Below are 17,569 nucleotides of genomic sequence, written 5' to 3'. Positions count from 1 at the left end.
TAGTTTTAAATGCAGACATAAATAGATTTAATCTTTCCATGGTTCGAATTTCCTCCCATCAGCTTTGCCTTAATTATCCACAAGTGTTCCAAGCCTTCATTAGCTAAATAGGATGCAGATGATGGCCATTAGTCTGGTATATAAATCCTGCTGGCACATTCAATGGCTTTTCACTTGGCTAATTGAAATTTTCAGTATTCATGGACTACAAGAAAACACTGTAATTTTATCATTTATTTGGGTGCATAATTTTTCCCTTTTGGTTGGTGTTTATAATTATGCAGTTAAAAAAATAAATGTGAGTGCTGAACTTTGCCTGGAGGGTATGCCATTTTTAAAACACATGTGTATTAATGTTCGTCTAAGGCATGAAAATGTGTATTTTATGACGAGACCCAAGGATCAGCTTACTAAAAAAGCATCCGAGTGTGCACTCTGGGGACCTGCCTGTTTAAATGTAAGAGACTTCAAACTGTTAGTGACAGGCGTAGGCTCAGTCTTGACATCCACCAACAAGTGAGAAAATACATTGGGCCTGTGAAGTGCAGATTGGAGGCCCTAAATGGATGTGTTTTATTCAGGTGCCATTCCCTTAAAAGGCTCTTAGCTTTCGATTGTATTTGGCCATTCATCAAAACCAGCTGGCCCCTGTCTAATGGTATCCGGCTAAGAGTGAAAAATACACCTGTCCACAGGCACACATCCACATGCAGGGATTGGAACTCCATAATGCTGCCATCTGAATACATTAATTTTTATAATCTAATAACTTCCAATTTAACCAAGTAAGTATTAAGTGTTTGCTGCTTAAAAATAGGCATGGGTATTAGATGGTGGAAATAACTTAGTGGTGGCAGAAGACAGTTTCTCAGTTTCTTTTTCTAAGCCTAATTTAATGGGGATAGATAAACAACACATGATAATCCTAAGAAGGGAGCTGTGGGACACGTGGCATCTCCTCTAGGTAAGCCCACCACTGCACACCAGTCCTAGCAGAGGATGGATAAGCAGCTCACCTTCCAAGGCTTTCTTTGTTTACGCTGCACTAGATCCCCACTAATTACTCATATTCTACCAGTGGTCTCTCTAGCCAAGAATTAACTAGGCTCATTTTTTTAAAATATGAAATTATTCTTTTTGGGGGGTCTTGGTGCCTTCTGCCTATGTAGTTATTTCTACAGACGATTATAAATGTTACCAGGAGAGACAAGTCTAAGTACCCTAGTCTTTAATTCACCATGTTAATGCTTCAGAGTCAAGTGGAAAGCTGATCTGTGAGTGTTCCCTTTGTGGTTCACCTGTTGTGATGCTTGACACCGTGAACTTGACTGGATGTCCTGATAACCGACAGAATATGATTTGGGGTACTATCTGTAAGGATTAGTGTGAAAATCAGAACACTGAGACCATCTGCCTTTCCCTGTGTGTGACCAGCATGTACAGTCCACTAAGGGCCTGGATGGAACCAAAAGGTGAGGAAGAGTCAGTCTCTCCTCCCCACCATCTCTCCCTCCCTCTCCCTTCCTCCCCTCCCCCCAATATGTATTTTTCTATTTTCAGACATCAAAGCTGCTCCTAGTTCTTGGTTATCTAGGCTCTAAAAACTTACACTGAGACCCTGTCTCCTTCACAATGTTCTTAGGGACCATAACCTAAGACCTTGGAGTAGCAGTCAGACCATGGGCTCCATAGTTCTCAGATCTTCATCTTAGGTTGAGTTGCACACCTTTGGCTTCCCTGGTTGGTCCTCTAGCCTGAAGATGGCATCTTGAGGGACTCCTGGGCCATCTTAGTGGAACAAGTCAGATTGTGTAATGTCTTCTCAGCTAGGTTGCTATAAAGCCTATTGGTTCTTCCTTGGAGGACGACTAAGACACCTATAAAGTCGCTTCTGCCTCAGAAAGTAATGCCGAGCTGCCCATGCCATTCTGTTGAGCATCCTTCTGTTAGTATATGGGCAAAGAAGCAGCTACCATACTTATGGATTTCCAAACGTTGTTCCTGATGAAACCAGGATCCTCTTCAGATTAGCCAAGATCTTATGACTCTAAAAGAAAAAGGCCCCCAAGATCAACAAGGGTCCACATTAAGAAGGGACAAGGGTCAGGCTTTAGGCTTCTGAGCAGGGGGTCCACTTTTGATGTTCTGTCTAAGACATCCTAAGAGACTAGCAGATGTTAATCTAGAAAAAAAAAGCCATGTTTAACTAAAGCAGATAGTTACAAGGAAGGTCTGCCGTAAGTATATGCATGTTAAACTAGAGTATAACACAGTACGTTCAACCATGTCCCACACGGATCTCCCAGCTGCAGTCAGTTGGGTGCTCTCAGCTCTGGGATACAAGGAGGCATGTGGCCCAGCAACACATGTCCCCTTTCTAGGGCAGCGTTTCATGTCCTCATGTTTGCATGGATATCTCCTGTCTTCAGAGGGTCTATAAGGTTGGCCGAGACCTTTGTTGACCCTGCACTGGAGTGCACTACTAGCCTCTATGCCATCCTGTAACCTTCCTCTTCGACACACACCAAGAATACCCCTTTGCATGTAATTTCCATTTCACAGCTTGCTCTGTGGGGAATCTAACCTGTGACCTGCATCTTCAGATCTTTTTCCTTCACCGCGAATGTCCAGTGCCCTCATGACCTGAGGCACTTTACTGTCCTCCAATCAAAACCTGCTTTTGAATTTATTTATTTATTAAAGGAAATGACACCAGAAGGTCTGCTTTTGGAGGGGGGGTAGATCTGATGAATTTATTTCCTTTAAGATATAAGAGACTAATGAGACACAAGCATGACATTTCCAGTGTCTTTTCCTGTAAAGACCCCTGCACATAAGCATGTTATGAGGGAAAGCCTAGTGCTAAAAACATTAGTGACACAAGAGACATTTCAGGCATAAACACATAAAGATGCTGAGGCTTGTATTTGGGGAACTTGCTTTCATTGTCGACGTATGATGCCGTCCACCCAGTGCAGATGGTCTCACAAACAAGGATGGAAGTTGGGGGCTTTAAATAGACACTGTGCTTCCCTGTGCTTGTGTAATGGCGACAAACACATCATTATGCAAACTTTCGTGGAGGTGACTCATTAGGAGTTTCTCCTTTTGCAGGAAAATATTGATGCCATAATCAGGAAGGTCACAACGTGAGAAGGTTACTGTGCTTTGAGTCTTTTATTTCCGTAATTAAGCCGAGCGTGTTATGGGAGGTTCAGAAAGCCCACCCAAAGTCACTCACAATAGTTGCAATTAGGAAACTGGATGTCAGTTAAAGTCTTTTTAAGGGAACAAAGTGAAATTGACCAAGCGTATAAGTAAAATCTCCTTAGAAAGTAGCTAAATTAAGGCTAGGGACTCTCACTGACCCATACCTTTCCTCTTTTAGGCTCAGTCCAGGTGTTATGACTTTACTATGTGTTGTCCTTTGGCTGAAGCTGTTTCTACAAATACAACATTTACAGCTGGTCATATGACTGTCTCCTCCCCTCCCCCAAGCTTTTTTTTTTCTTTCTCCATTTCTGACTTTTTTTTTTTTTCTCCAAATGCATTTCTCAAATCACCTGGGACTGTTGTAAAGCAATGGAATGGTGGTATTTAATTTTGTGGGTCATTTCTCCTGGGGCTACGGTGCTGAAGTCTGAAGTTTCATATATTCCTGGGGTTGTTAGAGATGATTCAGTCTGTAACATGCCTGCCATGCAATCTGGGATCCCGTTTGGATTGCCATGTAAAATCTGGCTTCAGTGCTGCATGTCAGTAATCTCAGCACTTGGTAGGACTGAGGTAAGCAGATCTCTGCCGCTCGCTGGTCAGCCGTCCTAGCTAAATTGATAAGTTCCAAGTTTAGAGTGCCCTCATCTCTAAAGATAACATGGTAACCAAACAAGGAAAACACCTGACCTCTGATCTCTGGGTGCACATGCACCAATGTGCACACACACCCAAGCATGTACACATAGCCTACCCCACATAAAAAAGGTATTTTAATTTGTTCTTTGTTCTTCATAGAAGGTGTATGTGTGTGTGTGTGTGTGTGTGTATACATGTGTGCATGTGTGTGCATATGTGTACCAGGGTGTGGGCCTGATGTGTTTGATGGGTGAGAGTATGGGCCAGTACCTGTCACAGCGCATGTGTAGAGGTCAGAGGTCAACTTCGAGAAGTCAGTTTTCTCCTTTACTATGGGATCTGGGCATCTCATGCCTCAGTTTGCCAGGTTAGTACATAAGCACTTTTGCACATGGAGCTATCTTGCCAGACCTGCTGGTATACCTTGGGCTTAGTTAAAGATGCAGCTGTGGTCCTTGAGGCTCCCCACTTGGTAATATTATGGTAGCTGGAATTTAGGCTTTACCCAGATCCTGACTCCTAGTTAGATCAGAGAGCGACACTTGAATTCAGTGGCGAGCAGAGAAATTCTGCCACCAGACTTCTGTCTGCTGGGGAAAATTTCGTTACAACTTCTGGTATACAAGCCCTGTTAGAGGTCTGACTGGTTGCTTTTAGCTAGGGACAATTTTGGTGCCCAGGATATGCTTGGGAATGCCTCAAGACAGGTTCCTGGTACAACTGAAGCTGGCAGCGGGAGGCTATTGGCCCCAGGTAGATAGAATTCAGAAGTGCAGCAGGTGCCCTGTGATGGGTCCTCTCTGCAACAGAAACTCGTCTGCTCCTAAACGTTCAAAGACGTGATGTAGAAAAGTAGTCAATGACTAAATGCTAAGTAAAGATGCACTTCGCCATTCCTTAGGAGTGGTTCACCCCTCCCTGAACTTCACTTTACAGCATTGTTATGTGGGAGTCTGCTTCCCGACAGAGAGTTGCAGAAGAGCAGGGCGCTGTGAGACAAGGAGCCCAGCTGCCCTTCTGTTCTCAATCTTCCATCTATCCTATGCATATTCATTGCCCACTTTCTGTTCACTATTGGCTACCTTAGGATAGGCCACAAAGGAGATTTAGTCATTTAAAATGTGCATTAGTCTTGTAATTAGATTAAGAAGTAGAGTAAATTACAACCCGAGGTGTTTGTGTGGCTAGCGATGGCTGCAGGCGTGTTTGCGGGATTGCTCCAGAGGAGCAAGCTTACCTGTAAACTCCTAACAACACTGGGTGCTGGAAAGCCTTGTAAGTGGCACATCATGCCAAGAAAATATACATGCCAACACATATAGGGAAGAAGCCAGCCACAGAGTGTGCTAAAACAAACAAACAAACAAACAAACAAAAAACAGCAGGAGGGCAATGCCAAGCCGTGGCACTATTGTGTAGAGCATTTCTCTGACTGAGGAGAAAGCTCTACTCTAGAGCCTAGGCCCACAGTGAAAGTCACTCAAAGACATCATCAGTTGACTCTTGTCTGTGAAACAAGGTGAGAGTCATTTCCTCATTTGCCAAATGGTCTAACCTGAGGATGGTGGCTTTGAGAAAGCCTGCCGAGGGACAGACACATGTCAATGCAGGGAAATCTGTGACAATGGGACATAAGGTGCCCTCAGGCCAGACGCAAAATGGGAAGGCGAAGCGGCGACGATGGCGATGTCCTCCACTCTGAAGCTCTGATGTGTCTGTGTCCTTTCTGTTTTGCAGGGCACCATTTTTAGCACACTGGCTGGCGAGAAGTCCTCAGCTGACTACAAAAAGGTAAGAAGTGGGCGTGCGGCAGCACAGTGTCGACGGGCTGCCTGCTTCGGGTTTGGTGACACCTAATTGAAAAGCTGCGAGCTCTGAGGATGGTCTGATGGCGTGCTGTGAAAGCTTTTAGGGTATGAAATGTAAGGCTCATTTTAAGGATGTGGAAATTGTTGTTTTACAACATTTTGTCACAGAGAAACACTGATTTCCTATCTTTCCATGTTGCTATTATCTGATATTTTATTATATAAGATGAGCATCAGGGGAGTTTTGCAAACTGAACTTCAGGCTCCTATATTTCTGATGGCAAGTGTAATGCTTGTAAAACAGAAGCTCAATACAATAGCGAAATGACTCCGCACTTTGGAAACTGGTTTGGATACACCACTGTCAGGTTTGAGAGAGGAGCTGTCACGCTTTGCAAAAGGATTAGCCTCACCAACATCTGATAGATCATGTCCGCAGCCTGCCTGTAGCCGCAGCGTGGCTAATTCCTGGCTCTGAGGGCCAGGGGTCACTTTGATCCACCTCTTTAATCTCAGGTTTAACTGGATCCTGTCCTCCTGGTAGAGGAGGCAAAGTGATTTCACAGCCCAGACAACTCAAACAAATCCTTTGACACCATCAATGGATATGGAAAAGCAGGTGCATGAAGACAGGCTCGTGGCTAATGTGTTTCTTGGCGTTTCATAGGCTTTTACATCATGGTAGGATGTGCTGTGTTGGTTCTGTCTTTAGCATTGCTCGATGAGGAAGTAGGTAGAGGTATTTACTTTTAAAGGGAGTGTGAGGCCCCGCTTCTTTAGTACTTTGATAGATTTTTTAAAAAGTGATTTATCTTCCCTGAGTTCTGCTGTGTCTGCCTCACTCTCTACAGCAAGCTGTGAGCTGTTAGGGATGAGGACCATGTATTATTTTTAGAACCACAGATCTCAGTGAACAAAGAGGCTTTGGGGGGGATTGCTAGGTTCACCTTTTCCCCAGGGTGGGACTGACTTTGATATTATTTATAGATGGACCTCTGTCCTCTACTGACAGTGAACTCTATGAGCCTGGTTGTTTCCTAGTGAGACAAGTCAGAGAATTAGAATAATTTGGTCCAGCCAGCATCTGCCTCCTGCGATCTCTACCTGCTTATTTAAGTGTAGATCAGCTCGAGTGTCTTCTTCTGAATCTCCTCCCAACCCATTTGCAGCCTAATGTTTTCCTTCTTATTTCTGATAGGCCATTGATGTATTGATTCCTATGGGCAAGGTGTGTGGAGATTTGAAATTCTATCACTTACTACCTACTTGGGTTGGTTATACACTTTGGTCATCTGTGAAATGGGAAGAGTTATTGTGCTAACCTGATATAGTATATAAGATAATATGTGTAACACACATACAGATTTGTCCAGCACATACTAGATTTTATATTAACTATTGCAATCGTCGTTTTATAGTAAGCTCTTTTTTTTTTTTTTTTGCATTGTCTTTGTTATTGATGTCTGGAATTCTCCAAATGGGACACAGCTGGCATGAAGTGTGAAGGGATTTCTTATTCTTCATTCAGCGTATTGTTATGAACCAGCCACAGCGAAGACATGAGCTATGGTGAAGAGATCAGCTGTGGGCCTTCTTGAGTGCAGTGCTAACCCTGCTAATAGTGTAAGCTGTCACTGCTTTCGACTTATAAGCCACATCCTTCTGTTGGCCATGTTGACACCATAGGCCAGTGATGGTTTTATCACGATCAAAAGGATGCAACATGGAAACCAGGTTGTGGTGAGCACGGGGTTAAGATTGATGAGGAAAGAGAAACAGCAAGAGAGTCTCTAAGGGAATTCGTTATAAAAAGGGTCAGAGATGAGTAGTTGGACAGGGACTATAGGGATGAAGGAGGGCACCTCAAAGTTAGGTGAGTGAGTGTGTTCAAATGCTGTTAGAGAAAAGGCATTGAGAGGGAAGAGTAACTCTACCGAGAAGACTGAGGGATGTGGGATTCAAAGCACAGAATTAACCTGAGGTACATGGAACGGGGAAGAATAAAGTTCATTTGGAAAAGGGGAACTAAAAATGCAGCCACGCTATTCTACAGCTATGATCAATGTATTTGCTTCTCTATGCATGGAGGTATGTGCCTGTGTGTGTGTGTGGAGGGGGGGATGATTGTTCAGTCTCTTTGAGTCTGCAAAACTATTGTTCATCCATGATGTAGAATAATTAGAAAAAAAACAAGGTGCTTATTATTTTTTCTGCTTTATAGATAAAGAAATTAGAAAAGACTTTGACACATTATTAATACTAAGATACGTTTCGATTTAAGCAGTCTTGTGTGAATTAGCGTTTTGCCTATATATATATATATATGTATTTGCACCATTGTGTGCACCTGACGCCAGAGGAGAGTGCCAGATGCCCAGATCCCCTGGAACTGAAGTTACTAGGGTTAGATTCAGAGTCACCACATGGGTGCTAAGAAGTAACCCCGAGGCCTGTGCTCTTAACTCCTGAGCAATCTCTGCAGCCCCATGATGTACTACTTTTCCCATAGCTGCCTCATCTATAGATCTATTTTGAATGTATAGCGCCACTCATGTGGTCAACAATCTCAATCTTGTAAAGTCAGAGAAATCACTCACGAACGTAGCTCAGATAGTCAGATTTCTCCGGAGCACAGGCTGTTGACTGACTGGAGGTCTTTCCTGTGCACTTTCCCAAGCGTTGATGAATCTTTTCTACATCCTGAACATCCTTCCTTAACATTGTCACCCCAGTTAATAGTGTCATTGTGTCAAGTGGCAAACCTGCTATTGTACCTGGCTTCTGCCTTCACCTCTCATATCAAGCTATAAACACCGCATCGAGATGGCTCTGGAATCTCTCCATCATCTCCCTTACTTTGTAAAATTCTTCCTTGGAGAGATTATGACAACTCTTCTTTTTTTTCTTTTCTTTTTTAAATTTAGTTTTAATTTTATTAATTTATTCAGATTATAACTCAGTTTGTTATCCCATCACTTGTATCCGCCAATTCTTCCCTCCCTCCCTATTCCCCTCCCCTAGGTCTAAGACTAAGGGGGACCTCCTCCCCCACTATATGGTCATAGGCTATCAAGTCTCATGTTGGTAGCCTGCTTATTCTTTCTTTGAGTGCCACCAGGCCTCTCCACCAGGGGGAGGTGGTCAAATATGGAGCACCAGAGTTTGTGTCGGAGTCAGTCCCTGCTCTCCACATACCTTGGAGAATGTCCTGTCATTGGGTAGATCTCTTCTTCTCGATCTTTCCTTATGCCAAGTTCTCCCTTCTCCGCTCCACTTCTCAATTTGCTACTAGAGTTACGCCCCAAAGTAACAAGTCACAAATGGAGTGGCTCATTCAAGCCCTTACTTAAAAACATCCAAGTGACCTAAAAGAACCTGTTATCATGCATAATTAATAACCGCTAGTACTAAGACATAAACATAAAAATGTTTTTAAAAATCTAACATATTTCAGTACAAGCCCCACCCAAGCCACCAGGGAGTCAGTCCCACGTCCATTGTGTCCGGTCATAATTCATCCTGAGAGGTGACTGGCATTTTTGTCAGTTCTCTTCACCATATTCCCTGTGATGGCTGGAGTGGTGGAGGCCTGGACCACGTATTCCTGAAGGTGAACCTTAAGAGCTCTGTGTCGGGGGCTGGAGAGATGGCTCAGAGGTTAAGAGCACTGGTTGTCTCTCTGATACCATTAACTGGGGACCAAGTCTTCAAAAAACCTGAGCCAATGCAAGACATATTTCATCTAAAACACCACAAGGTATTGTCAGGAAAGCAACACTAACTGCTTTGGGAGGGCAAAGTAATAGCCATTATAGAAATTAGTCCAGATGTATACTGTCAGTTGTTCTTTGAGCAGGCAAAAGATCAGTTTTGGTGGCTACAAATTCTAGAAGGTTCTTGATCTCTATTACTTCAATTTTCATTATTTCTTTGTATTCTTGTATTTTAAGTAAATTGTTATAATTTAAAAGAATAGAGCGCTGGTTGTTCCTCCAAAGGTCCTGAGTTCAATTCCCGGTAACCACATGGTGGCTCACAACCATCTATAATGCAATCTGGTGCCCTCTTCTGTGTGCAGGCATACAAGGAAGAAGACGACTATATAAATAATAAATAAATCTTAAAAAAAAAAAAACTCTTTTTTGCTTCTTCCTGAGTACTTTGCTCTCCCTCGTCTTTCTCAGAAACTTTGCTCTTCCGTGGACAGACCCCTCATACCATGACTTCTGTGACTCGGTGTTCTTGATTTATTCAGGTGTACTGGTTAGTTTTATTGCCAGTTTGACATGGCCAAGGGTTACCTGCAAAGAGGGAACTTCAGTTGAGTAATTGCCCAGGTCAAACTAGCCAGATTGTCTTAGCTGACTGTTCATATGGGAAGGCCTAGATGTCTGCGGGCAGCACCATCCCTAGGAAAGTTGGTCCGTCTGGGCTGTATGAGGACGCTAGCTGAGCCTGAGGCAATGAGTGAGCTCATAAGAAGCAGTCTTCTATGGTTTCCGCTTGAGTTTCTATCCTAACTTCCCTCAGTGATAGACCGACCAGGAGGTGTACAGTAAGTAACCTCTTCCTCCCCATGTTGGTTTTGCCCAGAGTGTTTTTTTTTATCACAGCAGGAGTTAAAGCTAACCAGGACACCAGGGAGGCTTGGAACTTTGACCTCTTGGCTATTTAACATCCCAAAGTCAGTCTTAATATAGGATGTGTAAGTATTTCAGCTTAAAAAAAAAAAAACAAGTTTTAGACTATTTGCACATGTATGGCATATGCATGTCTCCAGGATGGAACACAATATTAAATATAAATATAAATACAAAATCCCTCTGTGCTCCATATGTATCTTATACACATAGCCCGAAGGAAGGTTTAGACATGTCACATGAAGTCAGATGTGGAAGTCACCTCCTGATCATCACACAGTACTCAAGATGTTTCTGGATTTCAGGTCTTGAGACCCGGGATATTGAAACAGCGCAGTGTCTACCAGCGTAAATGTCAGTCGCTTCCCTTGCTCCCAGCTGTCCTCTAAAAGCCTTGTGCTTTACCTGGGCTATCTCATTTGAAGAGAACATGCTCTTACTGTTTTATAGATCTACTGACTGAGGCCCGAGGCACAAACGAGCTTGCAGGGGCTCCTTCTGGTAGAAAGTATTGAAGTCTGGTACCTGCGCACTGTGACTCTTGGTTTTTCCACTACTTCTTCCCACCCCACCCCCCACCCCCCACCCCCGGCTGGGGTTTCCAGACTTTTTAATGGGTTTTACCTCCCCCTACACTATGAGCCACTGAAGAGGAGGAGCAATGCTGCTTCTGTTTGGAATAGTAAAACAAAAGCTGTGAGTGGGTCAAGGCTTGGGAACATTTACCAGCAGTTGGAAGCACTGTGCTCAGATGGCCTATCAAGTAGCATAGATAGGATCATTCTAACACCTTTTTACTGGGGTTGAAAAAAAAAGAATACTTCTATTCAAGACTTATTTGTGAAGACCATGTCTTTGCGCTAAAGCAAGGCTCTAACCAATAGCTAGGGAGGCTGTGTGCTTAGGTGGCAAAAACGGGAAGTTCCCCAAGGTTTGCCCCTTCCACACCATGCTATGGCATTGTAAGTGTCTTTGTTTTCTAATATTTAATATTTTTATTTGCTTTACATCCCAGCTGTAGCCATCTCCCTCTTCTCCTCCTGGTCCCACCCTTCCTCCATCTTCCCCCTATCTCACCTCCCCTACTCTTCAGAAAAGAGGGAGACCCCCACCCACCCACCCCAACCCACACTGCCACATCAAGTCACATCAGGACTGAGCTTATCCTTTTCCACTGAGGCCAGGCAAGGCAGTCCTGCCAGGGGGGAAGTGATGGAAAAGCAGGAGACAGAGTCCTTGTCAGAGACAGCCCCTGATTCCCTTACTAGGGGACCCACATGAAGCCTAAGCTGCCCATCGGCTACCTATGTGTAAGGGGCCTAGGGGAACCTTTGTTTTCTTAACTGTTAATGCAAACAACCTGGAAGCATCTAGGGAAAGCACATGCATTTGTCCACTTATTCTGGATAATTGACCAAGTACATCCCATTGTAAGATACTTTTTATTGCTGATGTGTGAACAAAAACAAAGGAGCGAAGACATGAGTTGACTCACTCCAGGCCACATCTCAAGCTCAACTCAGCCCTGCATTTTCCACCCCATGCTGTTTAACTAAGGCTGACATCTGTGTATGTGGGGGGGGGGGGTTTCAGCCTGCAGGACATACCCACTTTCATTTTCCCTCCACCCCATGCTGTTTAACTAAAGTGGACATCTGTGGGCTGGGCTGTGTTGGGTTGACAAGTGGCAGAGAATGGTCCTCAAGCGGGCTTCTTGGTGTCTTGTGCCACCTACTTTTTGGTTACAGCTTTGTGTCCTGATCTTTTCATATCTCTCGGTGAAAGATATTTGGACCCTGTCATTTTGACTCAGTGTTTTTCTGTTGTTGTTGTTTTGTTTTTGTTTTTTGTTTTGTTTTTTTGTGAGCTAGGCATTCTGACCAAGGCTATTTAACTTACCCAGTGAGTTTGAGAGCAATGTACAAGAAAGCCATACTTACCACCATTCCTAGGCTCAATCTGTCCCCTGTGGCTCTCACCCTGGGCTACAGATCATAGACTAAGAATGATGGACAGGTATGGCACAAGAGGCAGGGATAGATGAGTCCCAGGGGCAAATTGAGTATAGAGATATTTATCTCACAAATTACTTGAACATGAGAAACAGTGATTTTTTTCCCTTAAGTTAGTGCTGAAGTTGCTTTATCCTGCTCTGTTTCCATCTGTATGGGTAACCGAGTACGAACCCCACCCAGAGTCCTTACTTAGAGTCACAACACTAGGGTTCTCAGGTTGGACGTTTGCTTTTAAAATTTAGAAAGTGGGGCTACGGAGAAAGAGAGTTCAGTGGTTAAGAGCACTGGCTTCTCGTTCAGAGGATCTGGATTTGATTTCCAGCCCCAACATGGCTGTTGGCAACCATCTGTAGCTAGAGCTCACAAGTTACTGCAAATGCAGAGGCTCTTACATACTCTTCTGGCTTCTCCGGGCACCAGACACATGTGATGCACAGACACACATTCAGGCACAAACACCCATACTCATTAAATAAATAAACAAATCTTAAAAATTAAAGGAAATCCAGAAAGCATTTTATTAGAAACCCCTTGGACATATATTGGGGATTCTTCCTTCCTTCCTTCCTTCCTTCCTTCCTTCTTTCTTTCTTACTTTCTTTTTTCTTCTTTGTTATTTCTATACTTCTGGTGGTTTTAAAATCATCATTTTAAAAGATAGCATAGGAAAACTTGATATAAAAACTAATAGATAAATCCCAACACTTAGGATGCAGAATCAGGTGTATTCCTGTGAGTTCAAGACCAGCTTCATCTATAAGGCGAGTTCCAGGCCAGCCAGGCTACGCAAGGATAGCCTGTCTCATATGCAGAACAAAAGAAACACCAAAAAGTAAACCCCAAAGAGTATTGGTTTGGGCATATATGATAATATAAAGGGCATCCAGTTCTTGGTAGTGCTAATTTTGTGAGATATTTGTGGCTGTATCCATCTGTCCCTTCCAATGTGCGACTTTGACTTGGGCCCCCTCTACTGTCACTAAAAGCATGTAAATGTACAGAGAATGTGCCCACATGGCCTCTGAGCTCAGTGGATGAACCTTTCACCTTTAATGCACAGTGCTGACTCTTCACTACGTTGATAATTTTCCTCTAGGAGGTGACCGAGAATGCTAGTGGAAGCCTAAGCTTTTCATCAATACTGATGAATGCGTCCCTAGGTAAAGACAAGTCAAGGTAGTCATACTGACAGTTAGGATACTTATCCATGGTCAATTCTCCAACCTTTTGGAACTATATTGTATCTGTGTTTCCTCTTTTGTTGTTCATATTTTTTAATTTTTGAGATGATAATACAATTACAACATTTCCCCCTTCCTTTTTCTCCCCCCGCCCAAACTCTCCCACACAATGCTCCTTGCATTCTTTCAAATTTGTGGCCTCCTTTTCATAAATTACTACTTCATGCATATATGTATGGGTATAACTACTTCTAAATATAACCTACGCAGTCTGTATGTTATGTATTTGTGTTTGGGGGATGACTATTTGGTGGTGGATAACCATCTGCAGCACTCTTCATTGGGGAAGACAATTTCACCCACTCTCAGCATGGCTCAGTTGCCTATAGTTGTGTATAACTGAGACCTCACAGGCTTCCCCTCCCCCACCCCGGCCACTTTGGCTCATCTATTGGCATCATCCTTGTTCAGCTCAGGGTTTGGAAGTCATGCCGGGGAGACTTCATGGGTGTAGTTTCTATCCTTCCTAGGAGACACAATCTCACAGCAAATTCCTTGGTCTTTTGGCAACAAGAGGGAGGCCATGCCTGGTGCTGGAATCCTGTAACTGTTCTGTGCTGGCAAAGTCCTGGTTATTGGAGGAGGATCTACAGCCACCACTTTACTAAACCAGCGCCATCCCTAACAGCAATGTAAACATTTGTCCCTATGCTCATAGATAAATTTAGTCTTCACCCCTCATCAAGAAGACATGTCTTTGCAGCAGTGGAAGACCACTATGGGGGAAACTGCAAGGTATTAAAACTCAGAGCTGTGAGCCCAGTCCCAATGGATACATCTGCATGCTTTCATACCTAGTTCAGGGAGCACTGCGGAACAGGGAGGGAGAAGACTGGTGGGAGCAACAGAGGAAGACAGCAAGGTTCCAGTGATCTGATCAGGGAAACAGGAAAGGGGGGGGCTCTTTAGGGAAGGAGAGGGGGGAGGCAAAATAACAATAAGGATGCCTGTTAAAGCTATAAGGCATCATGCTATTAACTATTTACCTACAAAACCTAAACCAACCAACCAAACCCCCAAACCTCTATAATACACAGAATTCTGTATAAAAATATAAATATACATAAACAGTTTGATTCTCATCTGGCTGACAGCGCTCCCTCCAAGAGCAAAAGACCACCTACCAAAGCCCTCAGTGCCAGACTCAGAAGCCCTCTCTTAAACTGCCCAAGGGATTCCCACAACAACACGCATCTATTGCTGTTGCCCTTGAGTCCCCTCAGAGTAAGGATGTGATCTCCTATCGCTGAAGATGCCATGCACCTCAGAAACGGCCCAGAGAACTGTGAGCTGGAGCTGACCAGAACTGCAGCTCCCTGGGTAGTAGCTTTCATGGTACCTGAAGGTGCCTTGTGAGCTTCCAAAGGTGGGAGCAGTCAGCGATCCTACATAACTATGATGCCTACGAACCCCAACAATGACCAGCATGGTGCATTAAAACTAAGGGTACAGTGGTGTCTTCCTGGCATAGACACAATGTCTAGCTGGCATCCAGCGAATCCCACAAGCTCCCAGGATAGATTCGCACGACTCCCAGCCTCTTGGCAGGATTCTCAGGCTCATAGGTCATGATGACTTCTTCCCATGCCCTGAGAGAGGGCACAGAGATGAAGTCAGCCCCATCAGCAGCTTGGAATTCCTCCATTCCCTTTTGCAATGACACAGTACCATGTTCTGGAGCAGTCACAGCACGGGACGACATTTCAAGTACGGTTCAATGCTGTTGACTTTAAAAATAGTGTCTGGGGAAGCAGCAAAGCCTCATTGTTGGTAGGACGCTGGGTTTGCAGAGTTGTATGGCTCTCTCCTGGGAACAGGATGATGTGTGGACACTTTCAAAGTCCTTATCTCTTTCTCACATGTGAACACAGGTCCCCAGTTTATGGAAAAGAGGTTGCACCCCTCCCCTGCCTATGGTTCCCCTCTTTTCTCCTTCCAGGCCCCTTCTCATCAAGAAGGTGTTCCTGGCACCCGTTTGCAACATCTGGGATAAGAAAACTATTGGTTCTGGGTCCCATGTGCCCTTCTCTCAGGTCCCCTAGCCTGGTTTTGGTTTTTATCATTGAGTTTTCTTTTCTTTCTTTTAATTGTTCACACCACTGAGGATGGAAGGTGGTACGTGCTGTGGTTCTCACAAGCTTAGTAGCCCTATCCTATGAAAGATTCCCTCAGCTACCACCCACGGATCTACAGTTCTGCCTATTCTGTACCCTCTCTGCGCCTCACTTGTCTATTAATGGAGAGGAATAGCAATGCCCACCTATAGAATTGTAAGGACTGAGTATGTCAGTTCGTGTGCGTTTCTTAGAGCAGTGTCTTTGTAAGTTACGGCCAGTGTTATTCTTCTCCTGTGTTTGCTGGGGAATAACTTGAGCCTCACTAGCTCCCAATCTGACTTTTTCTTTTTGCTCTAGAAGAGCAACAATATCAGTGAGAGCGCCAACAACAGACTTGGCCAGCACCAGCCTTTGGAGAAACACTAACTACAATGATGCTGGAGGGACTCTCACATGCGCATCTGCTTCTCAACTGTTCTATTTCCTAATAATGGACATATATCCACGCTCAGTTTTGTCATCGGTCCAGCTCTGCAAAAGCAAAGCTTTTCTTCTTTTTTCTTTTTCTTCTAGATTAGGCCTTATTTTACCTGGGGCTGGGAGAGTATTAACCCCCTAAACTACCCCACGTTACCTCCCAGCCCCCATCCTGTGCCATCTGCTTTAATCACTTCTATCATCTGGGCTGCTTCCCATCCATAATCCCAACATACTTGCTTGTGCGGTTCACCTGGGCTTCTTGTTCCCATGTGGGAGTTCAGAGTTCCTCCTTCTGCCCCACGTGGTTCTTTTCCCTCCCACGGCGGTTCTGCTCCTTGTTTCTCCTCTAGTGCCTCTCAAAAAGCTTTTCTTAACAAATGATTCATAAAGCCCTCCTAATGGTGAAAGGAGTGTACTTTTCTATCTCCTTCAGCACTGGTCACACTTCTGAGCGCTGAATGGACATTTAAACAGTTGCTAATTCATAGCTGTAGCATAGCCCGGTTGCTTTGTATATCTGTAGACACTGAACTAAAAAAAGAAGAGGAAAGAGGGATCCAGTCTTTCCCTGCCAGGAATGGCCATAGGTAGGATGATCTTACATTTTTAGAGAGAGAGAATCAGTTACCAAATATCTCTCTCCCTCTAATGAATGTTGATTTATTGCATCTTCTAGATGCTGATTCTTCCAGCGTTCTTATAGGTTGGGGGGAGAGGAAGAAGAGTCCTTCGTTATAAGGTCTTGGTTAAGTAGGGTCAATACGCAGTCTGGCGTGGGCTCTTCTCATGGAGAGGAGGCCTTTCAGTGGACAGCAGAGCTGGCCTGACAGACGAGGTGTTAATGGGAGTGAGTGTACAATTCCAGGGTAGTATCGATGCAAATAGTCACATAGGAGTGGGGGACACTGGTGACTCTCCCACAAGGTTTAGTACTGCATTCTATGCTAAGAATACTTTGTTCCTAAGCTTCTGATGATAAAATTTCTGAAAGGAAGGGTTCACATAGACACAAGGTCAAACCAGTGAGTAATACTTTACAGGATTAAAACTTCTGATAGAAAACTGTCACATGGTCCAAAGAACAGCACTTTGTGTTTCTAAGCATTTCTGACCCCAAGGGAGAACCAGAGAGTAAATTGTGGCCATGTACTTGCCATTTAGTGATATCAAGTTTTATATGGTGTCCTCAGAACCACATGGGCAGCCTCACCTGGTGCCTTTTGGGGTGTGGGCATTTTCTTGAATGGGACCTCACTGCTGCTCAGCACCCAGCGTGAGCACTGAAGGACAGATTGCTCTCTCCCAGCCACTATTGTCACCACAGTCTCAGGATAAACAGCAAGTTTAGCTTGAGGATTTTATGATGCACTCAGCATCAGCAACAGCAAGTCTGTCAATTGGAGGATGGTCGTTAAGGGCAGATGCCATGGGATACGGCACTCTAGTTCCCTTTAAGCTTTAATGATTGTGCTGCAG

At 44.1% G+C, this 17,569-nt stretch overlaps 1 protein-coding gene across 1 annotated transcript in view; it reads left to right on the top strand.

Moving 5' to 3' along the window:
- The window catches only part of RASGEF1B (RasGEF domain family member 1B), a gene marked incomplete at its 3' end in the record, with an annotated part of 516,267 nt that overhangs the window by 176,488 nt on the left and 322,210 nt on the right, over nt 1–17,569 (top strand). Inside the window, exon 2 of the mRNA XM_084759366.1 lies at nt 5,590–5,643. Within this exon, the coding sequence (XP_084615492.1) occupies nt 5,590–5,643 (54 nt within the window). The remainder of the gene's footprint in view (nt 1–5,589; nt 5,644–17,569) is intronic.

The sequence above is a fragment of the Acomys minous genome, assembly GCF_964271855.1.
Source record: "Acomys minous genome assembly, chromosome: 15".
Lineage (NCBI taxonomy): Eukaryota > Metazoa > Chordata > Mammalia > Rodentia > Muridae > Acomys > Acomys minous.
This window is presented reverse-complemented; position numbering and strand designations above follow the sequence as displayed.